Source organism: Cupressus sempervirens, chromosome 3 (assembly GCF_028749045.1).
Source record: "Cupressus sempervirens isolate cs-2001-9-10 chromosome 3, ASM2874904v1, whole genome shotgun sequence".
Taxonomy (NCBI): domain Eukaryota; kingdom Viridiplantae; phylum Streptophyta; class Pinopsida; order Cupressales; family Cupressaceae; genus Cupressus; species Cupressus sempervirens.
The window spans coordinates 451,392,035-451,416,524 of NC_143120.1; the positions used below are offsets into that span (position 1 = coordinate 451,392,035).

The window sequence follows — 24,490 nt, forward strand, 5'->3', positions numbered from 1 at the left end:
TTTCACTCTGAAGTCCAAGGTTGTCCATGATATATTCCTGCACCTCTTTTATATTTGAGTATCCTATTATAAAACCATCAAATTTGATGAAGTGAGGCATGTGAATTCTCTTTCTCCTAGGGTTTGTAATGTCCCTTTCTATCCACAATAGTTGCCAAATAAATTTCAATAAAACATATCCTTTCATATACAAATTGAAGTAGTCTATGAGGTCGTTGCCTACACACATATAGCCTAATTAATGTAAATTTAGGTTTGCATATCCAATCCCCAAAGTTGAGTTCATACTTGTTATCTGGCAAACATTTTTTGGGTCTCAAAATAATTTTAATATGTTTGGGTATCCTAGTGACTGATCCTCCAAGAAACCCAGTAATCCATACAACAAACACATCCATGGACACTCCATAATCTCTATCCCTACCATATTATTCCTAGGCTCTACACCACCTCTAAATAGTCAATGGATTACCTTGTTCATTGGTTGTGGCTAGTTTTAAGGAATTTCTGAACTGGTCAGTGTTTTGAAACATGAGTAAATGACATAATAAGGAATAATTCTTGAAGGATTTTTCAGTCCTCCATCTAGCCAATCGTGTATGAATGTCCTCTCAATCTCTCTAGCAAAGTCAAATTCTAGGTAAGAATGAGGGTTTTGAATCCTCATACACATGTACATGTAATCAAGAGGAATTTTCTCTTTCGAATCTTCCCCAAACAATTGAGTCCAACCATAATAGCTATTCTTCAAGAAACACATGAATTTATCCACAAAATGGGGGCCCATATGCTCGACTAAAATTAACTTATTATTCTAACCCCTATTCATAAAATGTGCAATTTCTTTGAGCCCAAGCTTCATCATTCTCTCATAATCAATCTTGAACTAATCTTGGGTAGGTCTAGTTTCCAAGGGTTATTTCTAGGTTCTTTCTTCTCCTTGTTTGCATAGAGGTACCAAAACAAAGACCTACCATAGATTAGACAATTTTTATCCTTACACCTGTTAAATTCATCATAAAAGATAGACATAGATCTAGTAGCAGAGGAATTAGGGAATAGTTCTAAGAGTGTATTCTAATTATTTTTCTGTATATTTTCTCATTTATATTCTCTAATAGTTACTTCTTTCTTATTACTAGTTTCTTTCTTAGGAGCCATTAAAAGAAGCTTAAATTCATATGGAAGATTTAACTTACGATTTAGAGATTTGCAGATGCAACCACACAACTCTTATGCTTGTTGTTCCAATCCTTTCTCAACTCAAAATAATACTTCAATGGAATGATTTCTTTCCTTAAATAACTTTTTTATTATTTCTCATTTAATTCACATTCATGACCTCAAACATTCCACAAGTGGCAACTTCTCTACTTCACTCATCCGTCAACTCAAACATTGTTGCAATTAATGTTTCATACTTTGGGGTACTTGAAATGACTTATTTCACCTTTTAAGTTGTCCATATGTTATTTTTTCATTTTCTCTAGGCAATGTTGTTATCCCTTCTAAAATAACAAAAAATGCCACTTTGCAATGCTTCCTTAGTAGTACCCCTAAAACAACAAAAAAATGCCACTTCACAGTTACCACATACTAGGACATGCGATTTTTCAAAAATTGCTACTTTGCAAACTTTCCATCTTAACCAATTTGAAATAGAAGAAATTTATACTTCATAAGGTACCCACTTTGTCTTCTCAGAAATAATGAAATTTTGCAATTTAACGAGTACCTTTGATCTCTTCTTCTGAAATGGCAAAAACATTCTTTCTAGAGTGTTTTCCAAGGAGAAACTGAAAATTTGTGGTGCATTTTCTACGAGAATTTTCAGTGTCTACCAGGACAACAATGTTCTTAATCTATAGTGGAAGGAAAATGAGAAAATATTGAAGTTCTCGATTACAAACAAATTCAATATTAAAAGTCCAATCCCTTATGATATAATGTTGGCTAAGGGGGGTAGCCCTTATTGATGCAATTTTCATGGTGGGGCTCATTGGACATTTAGAAAGAATTTGGGCAAATACAAGATACCAGATGGATTAAGGTTGTGTTTAATGACATATTGTATAAAAGAAAAAAAGACTTCGATTTGGAAAAATAACAAATAGTTTAATAAATAAGGCATTTACTTTAATTTGTGCTCTTGCAAATAATAAAGAGATAAAGGATTTTGTTATGGATAAGTTCCATAAGCATTCTTGGAATAAATTTCTAACAATAAAGAAAGAGTATTATATCGAAGAGTTTAATCTCACTCATAATCATTATCAAAAACCATATATAGGGGTTAATATCTCTTGGAGAGACAAAGTTTGTATTGCTCAATTAAGGACCAACTCTCATCAACTTCATTGTGGAACCATATGTTGGAAAAGACAAAAAGAAGTTTGGGAAGAAAGAGTGCATTTTTTGCATTTTTAGAAAAGTTGAAGCAAAAAAAGCATTTCAATTAGAGTGTGATGCCTTCAAAGACAATAGGGACAACTATGTTGTCTTGACAACTAATTCTTAGGTTGATTTATTCAACAAGGGGACATTGAAATAGTTGGGGGCACTCATTATCAAGCTACACAAGGAAAGGACTTAAAGGACTTAAATGCAAAAAATATTGTTAGAGTAATTACATATTTTCTAATTAACTCTATTCTACTTAAGCTAAACTTTAGGCATATAATAATTAATTATTTTATTAATTATTATCATGCAACCTAGGTTTTACCTTTTAGGGTTTTGATCTCCTTTTATAAGGATTGATATCTTATTGTAATCTACTAATTCATTCCTTTTTTATTAATAACAATCTCTCCTTTTTCTTATCAAGAATGCCTTCTCTATGGACATGGGAAATCTAGCCTCCATAGCTTTTGCTTCTCTCTTTTTGTGACATGCGTTTGCATGCAAGTGATTCTTGGGAGCTGTGGGGTTGATCTTTCATCAATCTCAACAAATATTTTGTGAGATAATTTGTCCAATACACTGTCTTTAGATTCGTAAACATTAAAATTGATTTATTTGTTTCTTTCCACCAAGTTTTCCCCTTTGTTGATTTTCTCATGACTTAAATCAACTACATCTTTAGATTAGGAAAACATAGAGCAACTTGCCATATACCAATCAAGATGGAAGACATTAAATCATAGTAATATGGTAAGGTGTCCAATCTCTCTTCCTTAGGTTCCATAATTGAGGTTTTACCTTTAAAAATGTCATTTACTTTGACTTTTTCCAAAGTCTAACACTTCCTCATAGTGATTTTCACCACTAGACTTTTATTCTTTTATTTTATCTTTAGACCAAGAGATTGTCCACCTTCCTTCCTTACTTATCCTTGTTGAAATCTATTGGTGGAATAGGGTTTGACCACATTTAGGTATAATGCCAAAGAATTGTCATTTGGTAATAAGGGTACATTCTTTTGAATTTGTTCAGGATGCCAAAAGGAGTAGGGAATTATTGGATAGGTTTATAACTATAGGGGAATTCTTTGGAGAGTTTAAGATTTGTATTGTGCAAGTCTATAACATGATCTTACTCAAGGTGTTCTATAGAAATTGGGTCATCAATCTCCTCTCTCAATTCCTCTTGGGTTTCTTGTGGGTGAATATTGTGCATGTTAAACCTAGCATTATATTATTCTATTATGTGGTGAAAAGTGATGGGGGTAATGTCAGTGGTGCAAATTATGTGAAGTAAATTCATTACCCAACCACTTTACATGCATTAAACATTAAATACAAGAGAAAGAGAGACTTCCAAACATAACTCTAAATATAACCCAAGTTAGATTAGGAAAACCCAAATGGATGAAGGGATGTCGATAATAAACCCAAATTATATCAAGAAATTATGCAAGAAAGTCCACCTTCGTGCAATGTTAATGTGAAATCAAACTAATTGATTTAATGATAAGTGTGAGATTGATCTAGGAGCCAAATCTATACAATCAACCTAATTCAAATATGGAAAACATTATAGAAACTATATGCAAGAATTTTATGTTATTGGTAAAATATTATAGATCTGTGGTTGCATTGATTCCCCCCCACCTCCCCGTAGCGCCTTAGAGTATTAACAAAGACAAACACAAATTACGTGATTGGTTTTGTGATCTTGAATTGGATTTGATACATGAATTGGATTTCAAAAAAGGCACAAATATTGCCTATAATCTTAGGTACATTTTAGACATAGAGGTTTCACTTCTGGTCTTATGAAAAATCAATCACATTGTCATTTCAAATTCATTCTTCATTAATTTTAGAGCTAGGTACATAGATAAGATAGGTATAATTTTTTATCATATTTGATTTGAAATAATGGGTGTCACTTACTAACTTGAGGTGATTTAAGATAGCACATACACCCATTTCATTTCATTAGCCTGTATTATATTTTGAGAAAGCATATTAAAATAAAAAATGGTATAGTGGTTCGTAAAGATATGTACAAGTTAATGTTGAATAAATATTTCATATTCCCATACTCACTATTGTGGGGTTTTCTATTGATTTTATTTCTTATTTTAGTTTATAGTTGTTAAAAGATCTTAGTTAGATGAATATGCGCCTTATATTATTTTCTATGCATATTGATTTTATACACATTGACAAATAATGGTGGGTAGAAATTGCCACACCTATAATCCAAGTAAGGAAAAGTCTTAAATTATAAACACAAATAGGAAAAAGGGTCATCAAGTGGAATGTGGTAAACTAATAAGAGTTAGAAAAGGATCATATTTAGCTAGCTTCCCTAAGCATTATGGATATCTTGCCCGTCATAAGCATGCTCTTAGATAGTAAACACATCCTCTCCATATTCTTTTTTTGTAGAAGGCTAAATGTTACAAATAGGACAATGTGTCTTCCTATTTGACCATCCAAAGGCACCTTAGGACCATGAGGCTAATAAGAGAGTTGAAAGCACTAGAGAGGTTTGAGACTAATCAGAAGAAGACTAGTCATCAACTCTTTATGGATTGGTTGAGAAGCATGCAAATGAGCATAGTATCCATGTAAACATAGAAGGATGTGGTTCACCCAACCATATGGTGGATACAATTGATCTCTAGCCAATACAGATGGTGTATAACTGTAGCAATTCAAAACCATTTGAAGTTTGATAACTTAAAAGTGAATTACTTAGTTGTACTCTATGAGACAATAACCTTTCATGAAAGATAAATGTATATCAAAATAACTAAAGAAAAAAATAGAGTTTTTATTTTTCCAAATGTAATTTTTTTAACCCTCAAAACTTGTCAAAGTTGAGTGAACTTAGTAGGAATTGCAATTGTAGTTTTTGGATTTGACAGTGTAATTTTTTTTGCATCCAAAAAAACTTATGAAATCAGATGCAAAAACTACAATTACAGAGCTTATGGATTTTGGAAATTTGCTCACTCTTTAGGAACTTTTTATTGGAATCCAAAAATAACCATATAATTTGAAAAGGGTTCAAGACTAAAAGGCCCGAAAAGTCATTGACCCAATTATGAGTAGCTCAGTCTCTGTGAAAAAAATAGAAATGGTTCGAAGAGTCTTTAATTTTCTATAGAATGGAAAATGATGGTTGACTTTATACCAATGGCTGGCTTCTAGTAGAGAAGACACCATGAAAAGTGGGCCAAATTGAGCTTAAGGATCAACAACCAAGTAGTTTTAAACCTATGTTATAAATGCCCAAAGAAGACTAAAGAAATAATTTGTGATTAAGATTTAAAAGGTCATATGTAGATGTTGAAAAACCTAAGCACATCCCATGCATGAATTGTAATTACGAGATATATTTGGATAATCTACTCTAATATATTATCCAAGGGTTGAAGCTTCTCACCCCCAAATTACAAATCATGCAAAGAAGAAAATAGTTAGTAATATTATAGAATAAGTTAAAATCCTTTTTGAAAGCCCATACTTTAATTAGGCTTGGTGCAAAGGAAGAAATTCTTGATGTTCCTAAAAATGAGGTCAAGAAGGGTCTTGATGCCTTTATTAAAAAGTTTCAAAGTATGAACCTAAAGAGCCTTAGCAATGGGCTAATGTAATCAAGAAATAATAAGAGCTCACCAAATAACGTGTTGATCTATAGATAGACCCTTTCAAAAATCATTGCCATCCCATGTAAGTCGTCACTTGATATCTCATTGGGCTTTCTATGTGTTTATGACGATAAAAATACCTTGTAATTGGATAGTTGTTTTTTTTAATTTTTCTTCCTAATAAGGTGATTATAAAAAACCAATACATTTCTAAGTCTGAGGACCATTTGGAACCCCTACAAAAACACAAATTTGAATAAAAAATTCAAAGTTTGATTTCTTTTAAGGACTTCAATAATATTTGACGCACAATGTTGTACTTTGACATTGAATTGAAATTAAATTAATCTCTCTAGAACCATGAGGGAGGGATAAAAATTCTTAAACCACTCTACAAACTTTTTTTGTAATGATTAGATGAAGCCATAAAAAATCCCATGTGATCTTTGGAAGATTTTAGCAACCAATCTTTCAAAGATACCAACACGAAGAATAATCAACATGAGTAGTAGCTAAGACTGTACAACACACATAATATTCTCATCCAGGTTTGAGTCTTGGTAGTTTATTAGGCAACTTTTTTTCCAACTCTAAACATAATTGGTGGCCACAAATATGGTATAGATCTTAAAAATCAAAAGAAATGCCTAGAAATCTTGTCTTTTCTTAATCAATCTATTTCCATGCATAACGATTGAGCCAACAATATTTGATGAAAAAAGGCTACCTATTACATGCAATTTTTTTCATTCTATACTAGATCTTTTAGCTTTTATTTTTCCTCAACAAGAAATGTTAATAAGAAAAATCATCAACAAAATGATTATCGATCTGTTGAGGAATGAAGATCGCAACAAATGTATTAGCATTGCTTGTTCAGTATGTATTTTTCAAAGGCAACAATCTCTCTTATTTTTATTGTGGACAAGACATGGATAAACATGTTTATTCATTGACATATACTCTTTTAATTAATACACACACACACACACACACACACACACACACACACACACACACACACACACACACACACATTAAGTCTTATTATATTAATTTCTGAAACATAATAATACAAGTAGATATACAAATTTATCTCAAATATAATGAATATATATTATATCTCATATATAATAAATATGTGTATATATCTACATTATAAATGTCTCATAGGTTTATTTGATTGAAGCTCCCAAACATCAACACTCCCTCTTAACCAGGGAGGATAAACACATGAATAGATGTTACCTCAACCTAATATCAGGAGTGAAAAATTTAAATAAATATTTGATAATAAGATATATGCTATTTAGATATCATCTCATGATATCAAGAGTAATGGCCTCAAATATTATCAAATTACATGATATTCACCAAGCACTCAAAAAATATCTACAGACAATGTATTCTCAATAATACATACCATAGAAACATTAATGGTCTATTTGAGGAACTTAATCCATCATGCAAGATACAATCTATCATGATTTGTCTCAGACATCATAAGATCTATGAGAATAGAAGATTATGGTCTATTTAAGGATCTTAAACTGCCATGCAAGTTTTCATCTATCATAATCTACTTAGGCATCGTAAGATGTCCATCACAATAGAGGGCTATGGTCCGTTTAAGGAACTTTATCCACCATGTGAGTTGTAATCTATCATAACTTGCTTAGACATCATAAGATTTTCATCATAATAGAAGATTAAGTTATTGAAAGATCACTGCCTTCCAATAAATTTTACAAATACAAGTGATAATCATTTGGACGTCGTCACTTCCTCATGATGTATATAGGAGGTAGGCCCATCAAAATCATGTAGTCACACACACGGATTTTCACTCCCTTTGAATATCAATCTTTTGAACTCCTCATCCAATGTTGCCTTTGATAAATTGTCAAACTCCCTTTGCATCTGATATCAATTTTCCTTTTCTTGCAAGGACATCTCCAGAGGGAAAGGAAATGATCAAGGCAAATAGCTCTTACAGTAAGCATAGAAATACAATAAAGAGATTAACTACAAAAGTAAGTAAAGGTAGTTCTCAAGATATAATAATAAGAAAATACTTATCTCTTGTAGTCAAAGGATAATGCCCTTCACACAATACTTGATCCACTTTAGCACCACTAATAGATTAGTGTTGCAACTTCCAAGCTCATAGATACATGATTAATTTCATTCCTTATACCTTCCTATAAAGAATATCCAATACAAATTATATTATTGATTCTCCCATATATATTCTTTATTTTCATATATACTTTTATTTCAACCAAGAGGTACATCTCTACCCTTATCACTTACCTTTATTGACTCAGTACCTAATGCCTCTACCTTCTATAGAGCTTCATCCACCTTAACATATACTTGCCACTAATCCCCATTCTCCAATAATAATTTGTCCCCTTTAGAGTTTGGTCCATGACCCTTGCTGTCAGTTAGTACCTTGACCTCACATTAGAAGGGAATGATTCTCTTGTGCACATGTGGTAATATATTTACCTACCTTATTGACGTGTCTAGTTCAATCCATTAACTTTGTCCAATGAGTTTGATAATATGGTTTGACCCTTGTCAATTTATTTAATGTACTTTCCTTGATTTGTGGCAACCTTTGTTACTAATATTATAGTATAACCATTGATGTGGTTTGAGACTGGTTGGACATATTGAGTCATATTTTATTGACCTCCTTAATGGGTTTATGGTCTATGTCCTTGATGGGATATCTAATGTATGCTTTGATATTATTGAGCTAATATATATGTTGCAATAAATATTTCTAATCTCTTATATATTCCCTTGAATGTTGATTGCTTATTTTCTGCTAGCTTGGATACTATGTATTCCCTTTGTTTCTCTTGTGGTGAGTTGTGGGTGATCCAGTTTTAACAATTTTTTCTAGTTTAGTTATCTATCAGTGATCACTAAAATTTCTCTCTGAAGTATTCCTCTGATATATTTAATATTTTATTTATACCATGTTGAGGAATGAGGATTGCTACAAATGTATTAGCAATGCTATTTTCGGTTTGTGTTTTTCAAAGGCAACAATCTCTCTTATTTATATTGTGGATGAGATATGGATAGGCATGCCCCCTTTTTTTTGAAAAAAGAGGGGTAAAAATTTGTTCAATTAGAGCCAAAATAATATAGAAGGCCTCAGGCCCAAAAGAGCCAGAAACAAACCACAATAACAATTAAATCCTATCCTTTTCCACTAACTGATCAAAAATCCTAGTATAATCAACAGGAAGTCCATCCCTTTCTGTGACATCCCAACCAACTCCTTTCTCCAACACCCATTTTTCCAAGACATCAGCCACTCCATTCCATTCCCTAGGAATGTGACAAAAAGAGATCCAATCCACATAGCTACTAAGATACAAAATCTCTCTAATAATAGAGGCTAGCTACTAGTTAACATCATCCACTCTTTGGTTATTTATCATATCCACAATAATGTGAGAGTCTTACTCACAAATAATCTTCCTCCATCCCAAAGAACATCCCTGCTCAATAGCTAGCTTGATGGCAAGGGCCTCCATTAGATTATTAGAATGAATTCCTTTATAATCCGAGAAAAGAAAGATAACTTCACCATCCTTACCTCTTCCAATACCCCCAATACTTGCCTGCCTAGGGTTCTCGTGGGAAGAGCCATCAATATTAATTTTAAGGATGCCAATCAGAGGTGGCCTCCACTTCCCAACTCCACAAACCTTTCTCTCGAGTGATTGAGATCTCTTACTGCTTGTGCCTCCCATTCCTTTGTCCACCAATCCCAAATTCCTTACTACACTATAATCTCCAGGGTCCACATATTTCATCATATCACACTTGGCATAGATAGTTTCCTGGAGTTTGCACAAAATCATCTAGCACAATTTAGTGACTCCCAAACTAGAGCTGCAAAAAATCCTGCAATTACATACCAGCCAAAGATTCCATATAATGAAAGTAGGTCCAACAACCCAGGCCACATGGAGGAAAGTGGTTTTTACTGGGGGTCTACCAAGGCTCTCCCAAAATTCAATAAGAGACTCGACATGAATGCAACCATGACACCACGCCTCCTACCACTTATGTCAGATTTCTCTAGAGAGAGGGCATAAGAAAAATAAGTGGGATACACTCTCCCCATTCATCATATAGAGGGTATAGAGAGATGGCCCATGGAACCCTCTTCTTTGAAGGTTATCTCAAGTAAGACATTTCTTTTGAGCCACTAGACATAAGAAAAAATTACACTTAGGCGAAGAAAACTTATACCAAACCTTCTTCCACTAGGGAACTTCAATTAGTCCATGCCATTGCTTATCCAACCAAGCATAACCTTGGGCCACATTGAACTTTCCTTTAGGACATAGACCCCAAACAAGGATATCCTTGTCTTTATAGGAACTAATAGCCTATCAAGGAGGAGGCTAACAAGTTCAACCCAAATCTCCATGGGACCACCCAAAGGCGACTCTTGTGGGTCCTTCCAACAAGCCACATCCACTGATCCACACCGTTTGACAATCTTGAAATGTGCCACCTTAGTCCACCCAGCAACCGTAAAGATATGGCAAAGAGGCTAGAAATGGGGGTAGCTAGATAGAATGGGAGGATGGCCATCCCATGAATCTTGCCAGAATAAAGCACTCGATCCCTCATTACATATCTAGAAAAGACCCTCCTTGATAAGATGAGCTCCCCTTTTAAGAGTATCTCAAATAAAGGAACCTTTCCCAGCTAAAGCTAGTCTTAGGATATCCTGACAATCCACTCTCAGAAAACACTTTTGGGCCAGAATCTTAGCCCAATCTTGATCCTGATTATTGCACCACCTCCAGTATAACTTAGTAGCCAAAGCCTTGGCAACGAGAGCCATACATCTGAGACCCAGACTGCCAGCAAACTTTGGTAGGAGACCATGTCCCAATTGACTAAGCTCCACTTTGAAGAAAGAAGATTTTTTGACCAAAGAAATTGCCGAGACAAAGCATCAAAACCCTTCATAACACTAGTAGGGGGAGTTTACACGACACCTGTAAATAGAAAGAGCCCGAATCACTGTCTTGATATACATGTCCCTTTCATTAACATATACTCTTTTAATTAACAAAATGACATATATATATATATATATATATATATAGTCTTATTATATTAATTTCTCTAACATGAATTGTCTCATAGATTTAATAGGCTAAAACTATCAAACATCAATACGACCAATTAGATTTGAGAACACATAAAAAAGAAAAAAAAGAAAAGCATCATCCAAAACCTTCGAAAACCATAGCAGAACGGACTTATAGTGAGTGATAATGATACAAGTAAAATCATCAATAGAAATCCCATTTAAACCCAAGGTACAAACACATAATTAAATAGGGAGAATGCCCAACCCATTCCGTTCCTTCCAGCGCATTGATGATAAAAGACGCCACAAAATCAATTCAGTAGCCGTAAACAAAACTAGAAGAGAATAAATAAATAGATTCAAAAAATATCTATCTCGACCATGAGATTAACTGAGTTATCTGAAAGACACGATTATCAATGACCATCGGGGAGATATAATTAAAATCCTCCGATGGTTCCTGTTTCTGCACCAGGAACATTAGTTCCATCCGAGTCAGCTCGTGTTTACAGGAGCCCCATTAATTTGTGCAGGACTAGAAACATTCACAAAAAGATTCAACTTAGAAGCAGGGCAGTTTGTACACTAGAAAGAAAAAATGCAGAAGAATTCAAATTCCCTTCATTTTTATCTTCATATTTATCTCGGCAAGTGATACCGATGGAAGATTCTGCAGCTCTTAAAATGGCCGCAAGAATTCAGAGGCTTCCTGTGGAGGTAGACGACTTATATACGTACTTGCTGTGTTTTATTAAACTTTTTACTCTGTTGACAATGCGAATTGTTGTTTGAAACTGCATTTTAAGAACTATGCTTAGTATTTCCGCTAGTGTAGCATATGAGCATTGTAATTATCATGAAAGTTCATGTCTATTGAATATATTGTATCCTTTAGGAGCTGAAATATCTAAAGCTCCATGTTCCTGGCCTTCTTGATGGTCCCCTGCAGGAAATGTGGATCAAATATCTAAATGCCTCAAGCCACCCTTTGAGGGGCTCCTATAAACCCTTTGTAAAAAGCATGACCAATTGTTTCTCTAACATATTAGGAACCATGACAAAGAGTCTCAGAAACTCACTAATGAAAGACTCTAGACTGCCTGAGCTGAGCAAGGTTCTAGAAATAAGTTTCTGGATCCTTGTGATCGTTTCTACCAGTCTATCCACAAACTCCTGGTAGGATGTACTCTGATCATGATGTAAAGAAACTAACCCATGGTACCACCAATCATGCGCTATGCCGTCCAAATGCAACATAACAAACCAGATAGTGTCCTCCTCAAACATAGGAGAGAGAGAGAGATATGTGTCAAGCTTGTGAACCCAAGCTCTAGTTGTTACTTTACCATTTCATCAAAATGAGTCAAAATCAACTTGTTGGTTGCCTAATTTAAATTATTGTGTCTAGGCCTTTGTGCCCCATCAGGTCTACCTTGAAAATGCTTTATTGTGGGTCATAAACCTGTCAAAGTTCAGGTTCTATTTCACATCCTATGGTAAAGTATCCCATCCTGCATATAGAGCCACCACATCATTAGCAAAAGGTGCTGCCTCAACCTCAACACTAGCCTCATCCAACTCAGGCATCAGAAAAGTAGGATGCAAAGGCTTGCCATGTGTACCACAGGGCTCACCTCTATAATCAACTCTAGACCTGTGTGTATTCACTAAAATACTCCTATTACTCCCGTCTCTACTGTGACAGGGCTCACCTCTATAATCCACTCTATAATCAACTCTAGACCTGTGTGTATTCACTAAAATACTCCTATTACCCCTGTCTCTACTGTGACGTCTGGGTAAGGTAATGTGATATTTTTGGATAAAATGATACCTGGAATTTTTGCTGCAGTAATACAATGATGTCATAACTTCCCTATGTTGTAGAAAAGCTCATATATTGATCTAAAACTGACGCTTTAATGCTATAGCTAAAACTCAAGGCCATTCCCACTCTGCTGCAGCAAAATTCAGGCTGGTATAACATTCTTAATGGCTGGAATTCTCACTAGAAGTCTGCTGGACATGGTGGCTTATTGTGGGAATCATGTGGCTGGAAATTTCAGTGAACGGAGGCCACAAATCAGTTTACTAAGTACCGTGCCTTCTGTCCTAAACCTCATGCGCTCTCGCTTTGCTTTATGAATCTTGTATAAGCAACAAAAGTGCCACCAGGAAGTGGTATTGCTTGAAGAAACAAATAAATTAACCTGTATACCAATGGTGCCAGTATTCAATCTTCACTTAGTATCTCAATATGATCCTTTTCCATCTCTCCAAATTTCCAAAATAATTTATTCCAACACAGTAAAATCTCATACAAACTTTCAACACATTGGTGAGCCCTAGATGAAGTCACTCAAATGGCTAGGACGGTTTTGTCCCTGAAACCATTCCTTGCTGAAGAGTTTTTGTCCTAGACAATCTAGATGTAAAAAGTTTGACCTACACAAGCTGGAGTTTGATAAAAATGTATTGAATGAATTTTCTCTGTATAAAGTTTAAACTCTCCTTTTTATACCTTTTTGAATTAACTAAAATATTATTTTCATTTTCCCCTTCAAAATGGCTTTTGAAATCTCTTTTTGATTTAATTTAATTTTTGGGTCCTGAAATAAGTCACCTTTAAAATAACAGTCCAACTTTAGTGAAATTATTAATTTAATATAAATTGCCCATCAAATGATTGTCTTTAGATAACATAACATAATATAATAAATTAATTAATTATTCCTTTGTCACATCCCAATTAGCCTAGGGGAATTAAATAGGCCAAGGTCTCCACTAAATGTTTATGCTTGCGAAGGGAATAGGCTAAGGGTCTACATCAATTAGCCTAAGGAATTACATGTGTTGTTGTATGTGGATAACTGAGCATTTGGGCATATGACCTTTAATAAGAAGATTTCAAGTAGACTTTAGGAGCAGAAGGTTTTCATATAGATAGAACTTGGTGATGATAACATGTCTTATTACTGTATCAGGGATTGTTTACTTCCACACACCATAAGTTGATGTTTTGTATGCTCTTGGTTTGGTGAATTGTCTTCTTTCTACTTCTTGCAAGACAAGTTTATAATGTATTGTTGAGATTTATCAACTAGAGATTATTATAAAACATAGTCTTGAGCTTGGTCAAGTTCTAGCTGGAGGAGTTTCTTATCATTATAGAAACAACTTATAAACCTATTTTGGGGTGACAAAGATAGTTGTTAGCCAACTGGATGGGTCTGGTGGTGTTTCTGTAGCCAACGGAATGATGTCCGGCGGTGTTTCTGTATTCTGTAGCCGACGGGGTGATGTCCGGCGATGTTTCTGTATTCTGCAGCTGACGTCGTCAGTAAATAGTTTGTAGCGGATGTAATGTTGTGGCCGACGGACTCCTTCGGGAAGATTTGGTGGTAGTATTTATATCCCGTCTGGGATCATTGTAAAGCATCAATAATCTACTATTATGGATATTATCAAGCATAATGTATGTCTGGCATATGCGAATAAATTCTGCTATTTGTGTTCTATTGTCTGTATGCGTTGATTTCTTTACCAGTATGGTAAACATTTGGCGCCGTTGCCTTATGAATCTGGAAGGTGGGAGGAATGAAGATTAATGCCAAATCAGCTTAACAAGGATCGAAATAAGGCGAAGGGAAAAGATGGAATCCGTACTGCGCAAGAGAATTTAATTCTGGCACAGCAAGCCGAACGCCGACGGAGATTTCAGAAGATTGCCGATGGACACTGGAGCGCGGAAGAATTGTTGGAGGAGACTCGGCAACGGGTGGAATTGGTGGAAGAAGCATGGGAGGAGTTCTTGAACTTGTGTTCGCCAAGGGAGGAAAACTCTGACGGAAGAGCATCAACTTGCACGGCTCGCAGTGCCAACGGAGCACGAGCGTGGAGTGATCTCTTCGTCCAGGATAGACTTCTGTGGGAAACAATTTCAGAGGATCCTTCTTCTTCACCAAGGTTCGCAGCTGTCGACACCTCCGGTGTGGGAGTGCCGACCACCGGTGTGGGAGTTCAGACTGCCGGTGTGGGAGTGCCGACCGCCAGTGTGGGAGTGCCGATTGCCGGTGTAGGAGTGCAGACCTCCGGTGTGACAGTGCAGACCTCCAGTGTTGTGATGGCGGGACCAAAAGAGAAATTGCCAAAGTTCAATGGCGATGGTATGGCCGATCCCATTCGACATTGTAAGACATGTGAAACGATCTGGAGGGCAAATGGCATAACTGATGAAGACGACTGGATGAGACAATTTTCGGCAACCCTACGGGGTGTCGCGATTGATTGGTTTTTGGATACAGATCCGCAAAAGCTAAATCGCTGGGATAACATTAAAAAGGAGTTCTTGGCGGAATTTAAACTCTTGCTGGATGATAATGAAATCGTAGCGGAAATTTTCAATACCAAGCAAGGGAAGCACGAAACTGTCCGTGTTTACGCCAGGAGATTAAAAGACTTAATAAACAAAATGGAAAGCAAGCCGGTGGACGGATTGCAGAAAAGGTGGTTTGTGGATGGCCTACGCTCGCAGTTGCGGAGGAAAATGAAAATTGTGCCACCGTCATCATATGTGGATGCTTATAACAGAGCACTGGACCTTGAAAGTGCGAACAAGACAAAGAAGAAGAAAACTAGCTCCTCTGACTCTGATGACGACGAATCTGCTGGAGATGATAGCAGCGACGACGAAGTAGTAGCAAAAAGGTTCATGCCTTACAGAAGGATAAGGTTCGAATGATGAAGGAGTTTAAAAATATGCAGAGGGAGCCAAAAGGTAGTGAACTGTGGTGCACGGAATGTAAGACCGACGGTCATACTAAGGGATTGTGTCCAAAGAACCAATTCTGTGACATCTGTCAGATCATGGGCCATTCGAAAAAGGATTGTCCCTTTAACATGAAGACAAGAGGATCTCCGCAGGTGCTTCTTACGCAGGAGGCTTCCCCGTCGGGCAATAACGGAACTGCAAACATTGATGGTGACACATCCGGAGGGTATAGGAATAATAACAGAGGGCAAAATAACAATAATGCAAACAATAACAATAATAATGGGAGCCGAAGTCGAACTCAGTATGATGCAAACGGACAGCCAATCGTTCAATGCGAGCGTGTAATTTGTGGGGTCATTTTGCGTGGGATTTTATAGCGGCAAATACACCGAAATTATTATGCAGATGGTGCGGACCCGGCGATCACGAAGATTCCAAGTGTCCAAAGTCTGGAGTCAACTTAATCACTATCGGCACGGAGGTAGAGTAGGTTCTGGCAATTACACGGAGGCAAGCGGAGGAAAAGAGAAAATTGGGGGAAGCGCAGGCGGAAATTGCAAAGGCATTGTCGGCAGGGACATCTCAGTTGAAGGACATCACTGACACCTTGGCAAAGAACTTTGCAGAACAAAACATTGTACGACAGATCTTACAAATGGAGATACCGGTCAAGATAAGTGACCTCCTTCTCACAATGCCCCAGTTACGGACGACCATTTTAATCATACACCGTTTTCGAAAGCACTGGAGGACACAAGAAGGGATAGTAGGAAAGTGATGACAACAGACCCAACGCTGCTGGCATTGACATCCGGACGACATCCGGCGGTCATGGAAATGGGGATTTTGGGAAATGTTTTGACAGACACAATTGTTGATGGAGGGTCCGGCGTGAATGTCTTGCCGGAGGATACTTGGAAGAAGTTGGGAAAGCCGACATTGTGGCCACCTGCATTTCAGTTGCTCATGGCAGACCAACACGGGATCAAACCGTTGGGAACTTTAAGGACGCAAACGGTAACTATTGGTACGCAACCATTTTTATTGGATTTTGTGGTTATTCCATTGAAAAGAAAAGGATATGATGCTATTCTAGGACGAGATTGGTTGGTGCAAGCAAAAGTAAAGCATGATTGGAAACGAAATACCCTATCAATGGAGGGCGGAGGCAAAAGATTCACAATTGACCTGCACACACAAATGGTCGGCGAGGAGGCAACATCGTCAGATTCAGAAAGTGATGGCGAAAGTGACGACGAAGCAAAGACGAGAATGGAACTAGACGAAGAAGGAGCATTGAGACTTGATGGAGGATCGAATGATGACGACCTGGACTCGGTGAATGGCCTGTTCCACTGGCAAATAGAAGACTACGAACTGTTTCCGAGTTGCAATATGTTAACGGTCGACGAACGTGACAAAACACAGGAAAATGAATGTTTGGAGGAATGCAGGGAAGCGGAAGAAGGAAAAGCTGCCATGGCTGAAGCTGAGGGGAAGAACATATAGTTTGAACACAGAAAAACGAAAGATGCCACTGTCCGGTACATGGTGAATGGACCGCGTGGAAAGAAAAGGTTACACCGTAGCATAAAATTAGTGGAAGGGCACCGACAGCAAAGAAATAATCTAGTTGTGTGACGACCGCAGGCACATTGGGCGACAGGGGTGGCACAGAACAAACGTAAGCCGTACGACGGTCAGAATGAAATCAAAGTGGAAAAGTTTAAGGGCAGATGGGTTGGACCATATTAGATTCGGAAGGTCGGCAACAATGGAGCAATCAAACTAGCGATCTTTGACGGACAGGAGATGGCTTAGTCAGTTAACGGATCTAAGTTGAAACTATATCGTGCAAGAAAGTTCTTGCCGTCATTGAATCCTCCAGCGTCGTCATTACAGGACTCTCTCGCAGCGACGTCATCTGGAGGTACCACTGTTATTTGATGTATTAGAATTAGAAAAAAAAAAAAAAATTTGAAAAAAAGAAAAAGAAAAAAAATAAAAAAAAGGAAAAAAAAGAAAAAAGAGGGGCCCCGCGGACTGAAAAGTCCTGCGGGCAGCAGCCTGTCCGCGGGCAGAGAAAGTCCTGCGGGCAACTGCCTGTCCGCGGGCAGAGAAAGACCTCGCGGGCAGCAGCCTGTCCGTGGGCAGGGAGGCGGACTGTTCGCGGGTTGTTAAAAGCCCCGTGGGCAGATGTCCGCGGGCATAAAATTTTATAAAACATTCTCGCCAAAGAAAGCCCGCAGGCTTTAAATCAGTCTCCGTCGGTAAAGGAATGGTCCGCGGGCATAAAATAAAGGCTCCGCTCAAAAAGAAACATAATGTCCTCTGTCAAAGACTTAGCAAACTCCTTCGGCCAGCAGACTTCTCCGCGGGAATACAAGACTTCCATTTTTTTTCCGCCGCGGGCTCTAATCTGTAGCAGACGCAAACCTTCTAGAGGACGGGGAAGTAATAGAACAAAGTCCATCAGGAGCATGCTGTTTTTCGCAGGCGCTTTCTTGGGTTTTCTCTGTGCTTCAGTTGAACAACGTAATCGGCGTCGGCATACGAGGGAAGGCTGTTCTCATTTTTCGGGCAGTTGGCCATCATTCTTTTGTCGTTGGCGGTTCTCAATTTGTGCGCTCGGCAGTTTCCATCCAGAGGATTAGGATTTCCGCCAAGAGTTTCGAGAGGCACACTAATTTCGTCAGGAAGGAGAAATTGCAAAAGAAAATTTAAAAAAAAAAAAAAAAACGACGACAAATTCAAGTTGTTTGGAATGAGTTACAGATGATGCCAAAGGAAAGGGGACGCATCCGTGGTTGCCAGAAAAAGTGCAGAATCGATAGAAAATGACAGAAATGGTGTGTTCTGTGCAGTTTTGTGTGGGTTTCAGAGTCCTATTTTGGTCTTGGCGGCGAGGGGTAGCGCCTGCTCGGACCCTGCGGGGGCGTTGCCCCCTGGACCCCAGTCGTTGCGGATATCAGTCGTGGGAGTCTGACCAGTTGAGAAGAGTTGAAGTTGCTGCACCAGAGGCAGTGGGAGCAGGTGTTGGCTGTGAGGCTGTCTTAGTGGATGCGTAGAGAGCTCGGGAGGAGCTAATCATCCAATTGGAGGTAGTGCAGTGACACTTGGCTCAGGGTACCGAGGAATTGAAAACAAAGAAAGCAGCACAGGTGGCTATCAATGTCAGCTTGAGGAGACAGTGTTGTGTTAGCAGAGGCTACAGGCACGGGACGAAGGTGATAGTGATGTGTCAGAAGCAGATTTCTTTTGTTGTAGTCACTCTGTTAATGTATTTTGTTTGTTAATTTGTCTCAGATATTTTGTAATTGTCGTCCGGAGACGACTTTTCTTTTTGGGGGGATGGTGTTAGCCGACTGGATGGGTTCAGTGGTGTTTCTGTATTCTATAGCCGACGGGGTGATGTCCGGCGGTGTTTCTATATTCTGCAGCCGACATCGTCAGTAAATAGTTTGTAGTGGATGTAATGTTGTGGCTGACGGACTCCTTTGGGAAGGTTCGGCGGTAGTATTTATATCCCGTCTGGGATCATTGTAAAGCATCAATAATCTACTATTACGGATATTATCAAGCATAATGTATGTCTGGCATATGCGAATAAATTCTGCTATTCGTGTTCTATTGTCTGTATGCGTTGATTTCTTTACCAGTATGGTAAACAATAGTTGCTGTCGTTCAATCATATATATATCAGCCATTCATACAAGTTGATATTTCTAAATTGTTAGAAGTTGCGAACTTTTTAGCACAAATAAACTAGGGCTTTACCAGTCTTTACCCGTGCTTGTGAGACCATGGAAGAACATATTCATGGAGATTGGAGGTGGACTTACACTAATTAAACATTGATGTGACAACCAATTTGTTTTAGTAGACCAGTTTAGCAAGATGTCCATCCTGATTGCTTTTAAAATGAGTAGCTAGTAATGATGTGACTAAGCTTTTTTTAAGAATGTTGAATCTTTTGATTCATTTTGGGCCTTCAAAGAGAAATCCTAGATAGGTATGCTCACTTCTTGGTTAAACTTGGCATATAATTCGGGAGAAAATGTACACCAAGCTGAAAAGGTCTAGCACTTCCTATCTAAAAATGGATAGTCAAATAGATTTTTTAAATACAACATGGATGCACCAGTTTTGTTATCATGATCAGAGGTTTCTAAAAGGATGGGATGAGAAATTGACTTACATGCAATACCCCTACTATTGGGTAATAATCCATTCTTCAATCAAGTTGTCTCTATTTGGGGATTGCTTTGGGTTTTTACACTATATTCTTTTTGTGCTCATTTGGGACAGTCAAAGGATGGAATCAAAAACAGAGATATGGAGGAGAAAAAGATTGACAAATTCATTGATAAGGCATGGGAAATATACCTGGTGCTCAAGAAAAACTCAACAGTCCAAACATTGTCATGATCAATATAAAGTGAAACACAATTTCCAACTCCGTGACAATTTGTGGGATACAGACGTAAACAGAGGCTTGAAGGCCCTCATAAGAAGTTGAATCAAATCAGTTATGGTCCTTTTCGGATAATTGAAGGTGGGAAAAGATGCTTTTCAGTAGGACCTACCCACATACACAAGGATGTACGCAGTCATCAATGTGGAGAAGTCTTGATTGTTTGGCCTTCAGTGTTAGACAAGGAAGAGGATGTTGTGTTGCTTTTGATAGATGATTTAGCTCAAGTTATTAAAGAAGATATAGAAAGTGACTGTCTTGGATAGGAATGCAACAAGAACAAGATGTGGAGAATACCAGTCATGTCTGATAGGATCAATATGTCAAATTCCAAACAGAGCAAAATGGATTTGCAAGGATGATGTGGAAAAATGTTTCCTGCATTTAGTTAGCTCTTTAGCTTTTGGGGACCAAATTCCTTCCAATGGGGAAGTTGTAATTCAAAATTCTGGTAAAGCTAAAGTAGACAAGCAGGGTCAAGGGAAGCTACTTCAGTCAAGAAGGTGTCAAGTGACTTGGACTCAAGAAATCAATGTAAAAACATTGTGGTAGAAGAATGCAAGGTTATGGACATTTCAGAGTTGTGTTTGAGGTGATCAAAAGCATCTCAAGAGTTTTCAAAACGAGTTGCTGACTTCAAAATCAAGAGCAGAATCAATTTTATCATTTCCACTGGTTGTCACAACTGGTGAAAGTGCCTCCTACTTTGGCAAAAACACAATCACCGGTCTGTTGAAATGGCTGTTTTATCATTACACTGGGAGAATATGAAATAGGAAGGGCTTTTTTTCTTGAATCAATTCTTTTGACATTCTCCCATTTTGGTGCTGTAGAAGGATAGGGGAATGGGATATAATGTGCAAACATGAGGTCAGAATGCTTGGCGCTTCATGTAATCCTTGTTTTGATGTTCATTTTATAAACGCAAGTAGAAGAATGACAATGTTTATGAGTTGCACAGATACATTACAGGCATGTATGAGTTTAATGATGTTATCATGGCTTCAGTTATGGACTTGCAACATCTATAACAGTGACTGATTTAGCGAAATGAGGTGTACATAACTCTCTCTTGTTGGAGATTCACCCTTTTAGGTTGTCTTTAGTGTAAATTCCTTGTTGTCATATTATGTGCGCGTGTTTCTGTGTAAGTTATATCTCTGTTTTCATGTTTTCTTAATGTTTGTATCATGTTTGACTGAGACTGTAGTTGGCATTTATTTAGTTGTAGTAGAGAGTGATTTGAACGTTTGTAGTAGAGTTGACATAGTGATATCTGTAGTTGATTACTTGGAGACTATCTCGAGTATTTTATGGACGATTTAGAGAAGAGAAAACAAATTCCTTGGTAAAACAAGTTTAGTTTCTGTTTATGCATAGTAGCTTCGGTCAGATACAAGGATGATTGCTTGTATTGATCACATACATGCACACATACACAGTTCTTCTGCTCAATAAGAATTATCATTTCATATACCTTAGAAACAAAGCAATCATTCTTGTGTTAAATTGAAACTCTATATACCACAGTAAGTATACTGAAAAAATCTGAATTTGTTGATTCATCTTCTCTTGGTACAGGTCGAGTAATGATCTGATATACATGCATAGAATTGATCAACTGATTATCAAGTGTAATAATATTCGAACATGTTGAGCCTGTTTTAGATTGAGCAATGATCTATAATATCACATGCAGATCGGCAATTTGGCCCAAGTGATAATTGGCTAAGTCTTAACAAGTCCGATTAGGATTATAATTAATCTTTGTTTATGTAGAAAGTCATGTCATGAGCAGACAGAAGACATGTCCTCTCATGACATGTCTTTGGTTACATGTCTTTTGGAAGCAATATTAATACCCACCCAATCATCCAAGATAAGCATCGAAAATGACAAATGCTTTCTCAAGTACAGATTGGTGGTTTTAGAATTGAAGACAATTAGATATTCAGATTTGAACACAGGTTTCATTGCCATTGAAATTCAGATTCATCTAAGAACCAGTCTGATCATAACGTCTAAGAACCAGTCTGAGCATAACGTGCAAAATCAAATTGTGAATTAGTATTCTACAATCTGAAAATTGCTAATATTATACCAGTCTGATAAGAAGTTCAATATACATTCACAGTTTCCTTATTTTAAATTTGAATTCTCTTCTGATTTTGTTATTAATTAGGATGGAAACTGCTAACAGGGCAATCAGCCCCCAGAATGTCATGGGGAATCTAGTTAGAAGTTATTATTTTGCGTGTTCCCATTGTAGTCAGACCTTAAAGGGGGTCCATTTTTTTGTAGTTACACATTTTTTTAAAACGCCGAGGGAATTACTTTTACTTTTTTCCAATGACTGCAGACTGATCTTTCAGATCATCCAATCATGAGTAGCTGTGTGACGCCTTTAATACAAAATATGGAGGCAACACCAGTGGTTTTACTTCATGGATTTGATAGGTATTGTGGGTCTATATCATTCTATTTGGAATATTTCTATCAAATATTACTAGCGACACATGGATGCTGATGATTCCGGATGGACTCTTTGGTCATCTTGTGGATTGATATTTATTTTCCTGGTTCATCTTGGAACATCCAGTTCTTGTTTAGAGTGGCGTTACACATACCCTTTGCTTGAGGCTGGTGGGATGGAGCCTTGGGCTGTTGACCTTCTTGGTTGGGGATTCAATAATGGAGGTGAGTGCTTTGGTTTCTTAGATCTTATTCCATTGTAGGTGTGAATCTTTAGGTTCGCATGGATTAGCTGTCTTGGCATTTATGAATCAATATAAACTGAGATTTTTTTAAAATATCTTCCTATTGATTGAGTTTATCATTCATCATTAGAGGTGTAAAGATCTTTTCCATGCATTCATGGTACTGGATCTGATTTCTCTTCCATTTGATCAGAAGGAGTTAAATCATATAATGTGGCTGCAAAACGGGAACACCTTTACAATGTAATTATTCCAATCACTGTTCAAATTATTTCAGTTTTGCTTACTATCTACAGGTTATACCGCTGACAAGCAGTGAATTTGTTTTCATTTTGGATGTTTGACATTTTGTTAAACACTTTGCATGCAAGATCTATCTTGCTGTATTTTATTTTCAGATTCTATTTGCTTTTATTGTATTCTAGAATTGACAACAATGCATATAAATTAAAATGTAATTACTACTCACACAGACTTCGTTCTCTATGTAAATGTTTGCAAGTATATATAATGTCAAACAGAGATGTAGTCTTATTTCAGAATTTAAAAAATAAAAACCTGATAACTTTGAGGGACGTTGATCTTCAGATAAGCACAAACTGCCTGGGAATAATAATGCTTAAACTCTGGTCTCTACATACAATAACAGTCCCTCAAAGAAAAATGCTGGCCCAAGAATGATTAATGCATCTCAGGATGAATTCACAGCCCTCACAAAGTCCCACACTGGTATGAGTAGAACCCCAATCTTGATCTGTAAACTCCTTGTTATGAATCACTTACAATTTTAGGATTCACTAGGGTGCAGGTTTAAAATGAAGATCGATATTGATGTTGCTTGTGAACTGAGCAAATAATACTTAGAAATGTGAAAAATAATTAAGTAGACAAAAACATGCATTGGAAAGAATAAGAGGCAAAGGATTTGATTTCGGAGTTCACCAGACTTTGGCTATGTCTCCAGATCTGCAAACTCGCAAGATTGATGCCATTATTATGATGCAAAACTCTTACATCACCATGGTCTTCTTTGGAGTTACAATTTCTTTCCTGCTTCCACATTGCGATGACAAGAACTTGTTAGCATCTTGCTTAGTCCTTCTGTCACTTTTTACAATGCTAAGCAATACATCTGCAACTCTATTCCACACAAGGATACACAGGCATGAAGCCTTACAATTGACTTGAAAGTCATGAAAATTCTCACAAAGAAGCCACTAAGTTTTTATTTCTTCATTTCTCTCACAAGAGACCACTTAGTTCATGAAACTCTCTATAACTCTCACCCCAAACTCTTTGTTAAGAGAAAATAGACTCTCCAAGAGTTTCTACAAAGAAT

At 37.2% G+C, this 24,490-nt stretch overlaps 1 protein-coding gene across 3 annotated transcripts in view; it reads left to right on the forward strand.

Moving 5' to 3' along the window:
* The first annotated feature begins 11,402 nt into the window (after positions 1-11,402).
* The window catches only part of LOC149567020 (alpha/beta-Hydrolases superfamily protein), a 106,128-nt gene continuing 93,040 nt past the window's right edge, over positions 11,403-24,490 (forward strand). For 2 of the 3 annotated variants that reach the window (XM_089820228.1, XM_089820227.1), the window contains exons 1-4: positions 11,438-11,903; positions 22,794-22,891; positions 23,034-23,131; positions 23,345-23,394. In XM_089820228.1, the coding sequence (XP_089676354.1) occupies positions 11,640-11,903; positions 22,794-22,891; positions 23,034-23,131; positions 23,345-23,394 (510 nt within the window). In that variant the 5' untranslated portion in view covers positions 11,438-11,639. Of the gene's footprint in view, positions 11,904-22,793; positions 22,892-23,033; positions 23,132-23,344; positions 23,395-24,490 lie in introns of all 3 variants that reach the window. The other variant, XM_089820226.1, reaches the window with a different exon arrangement.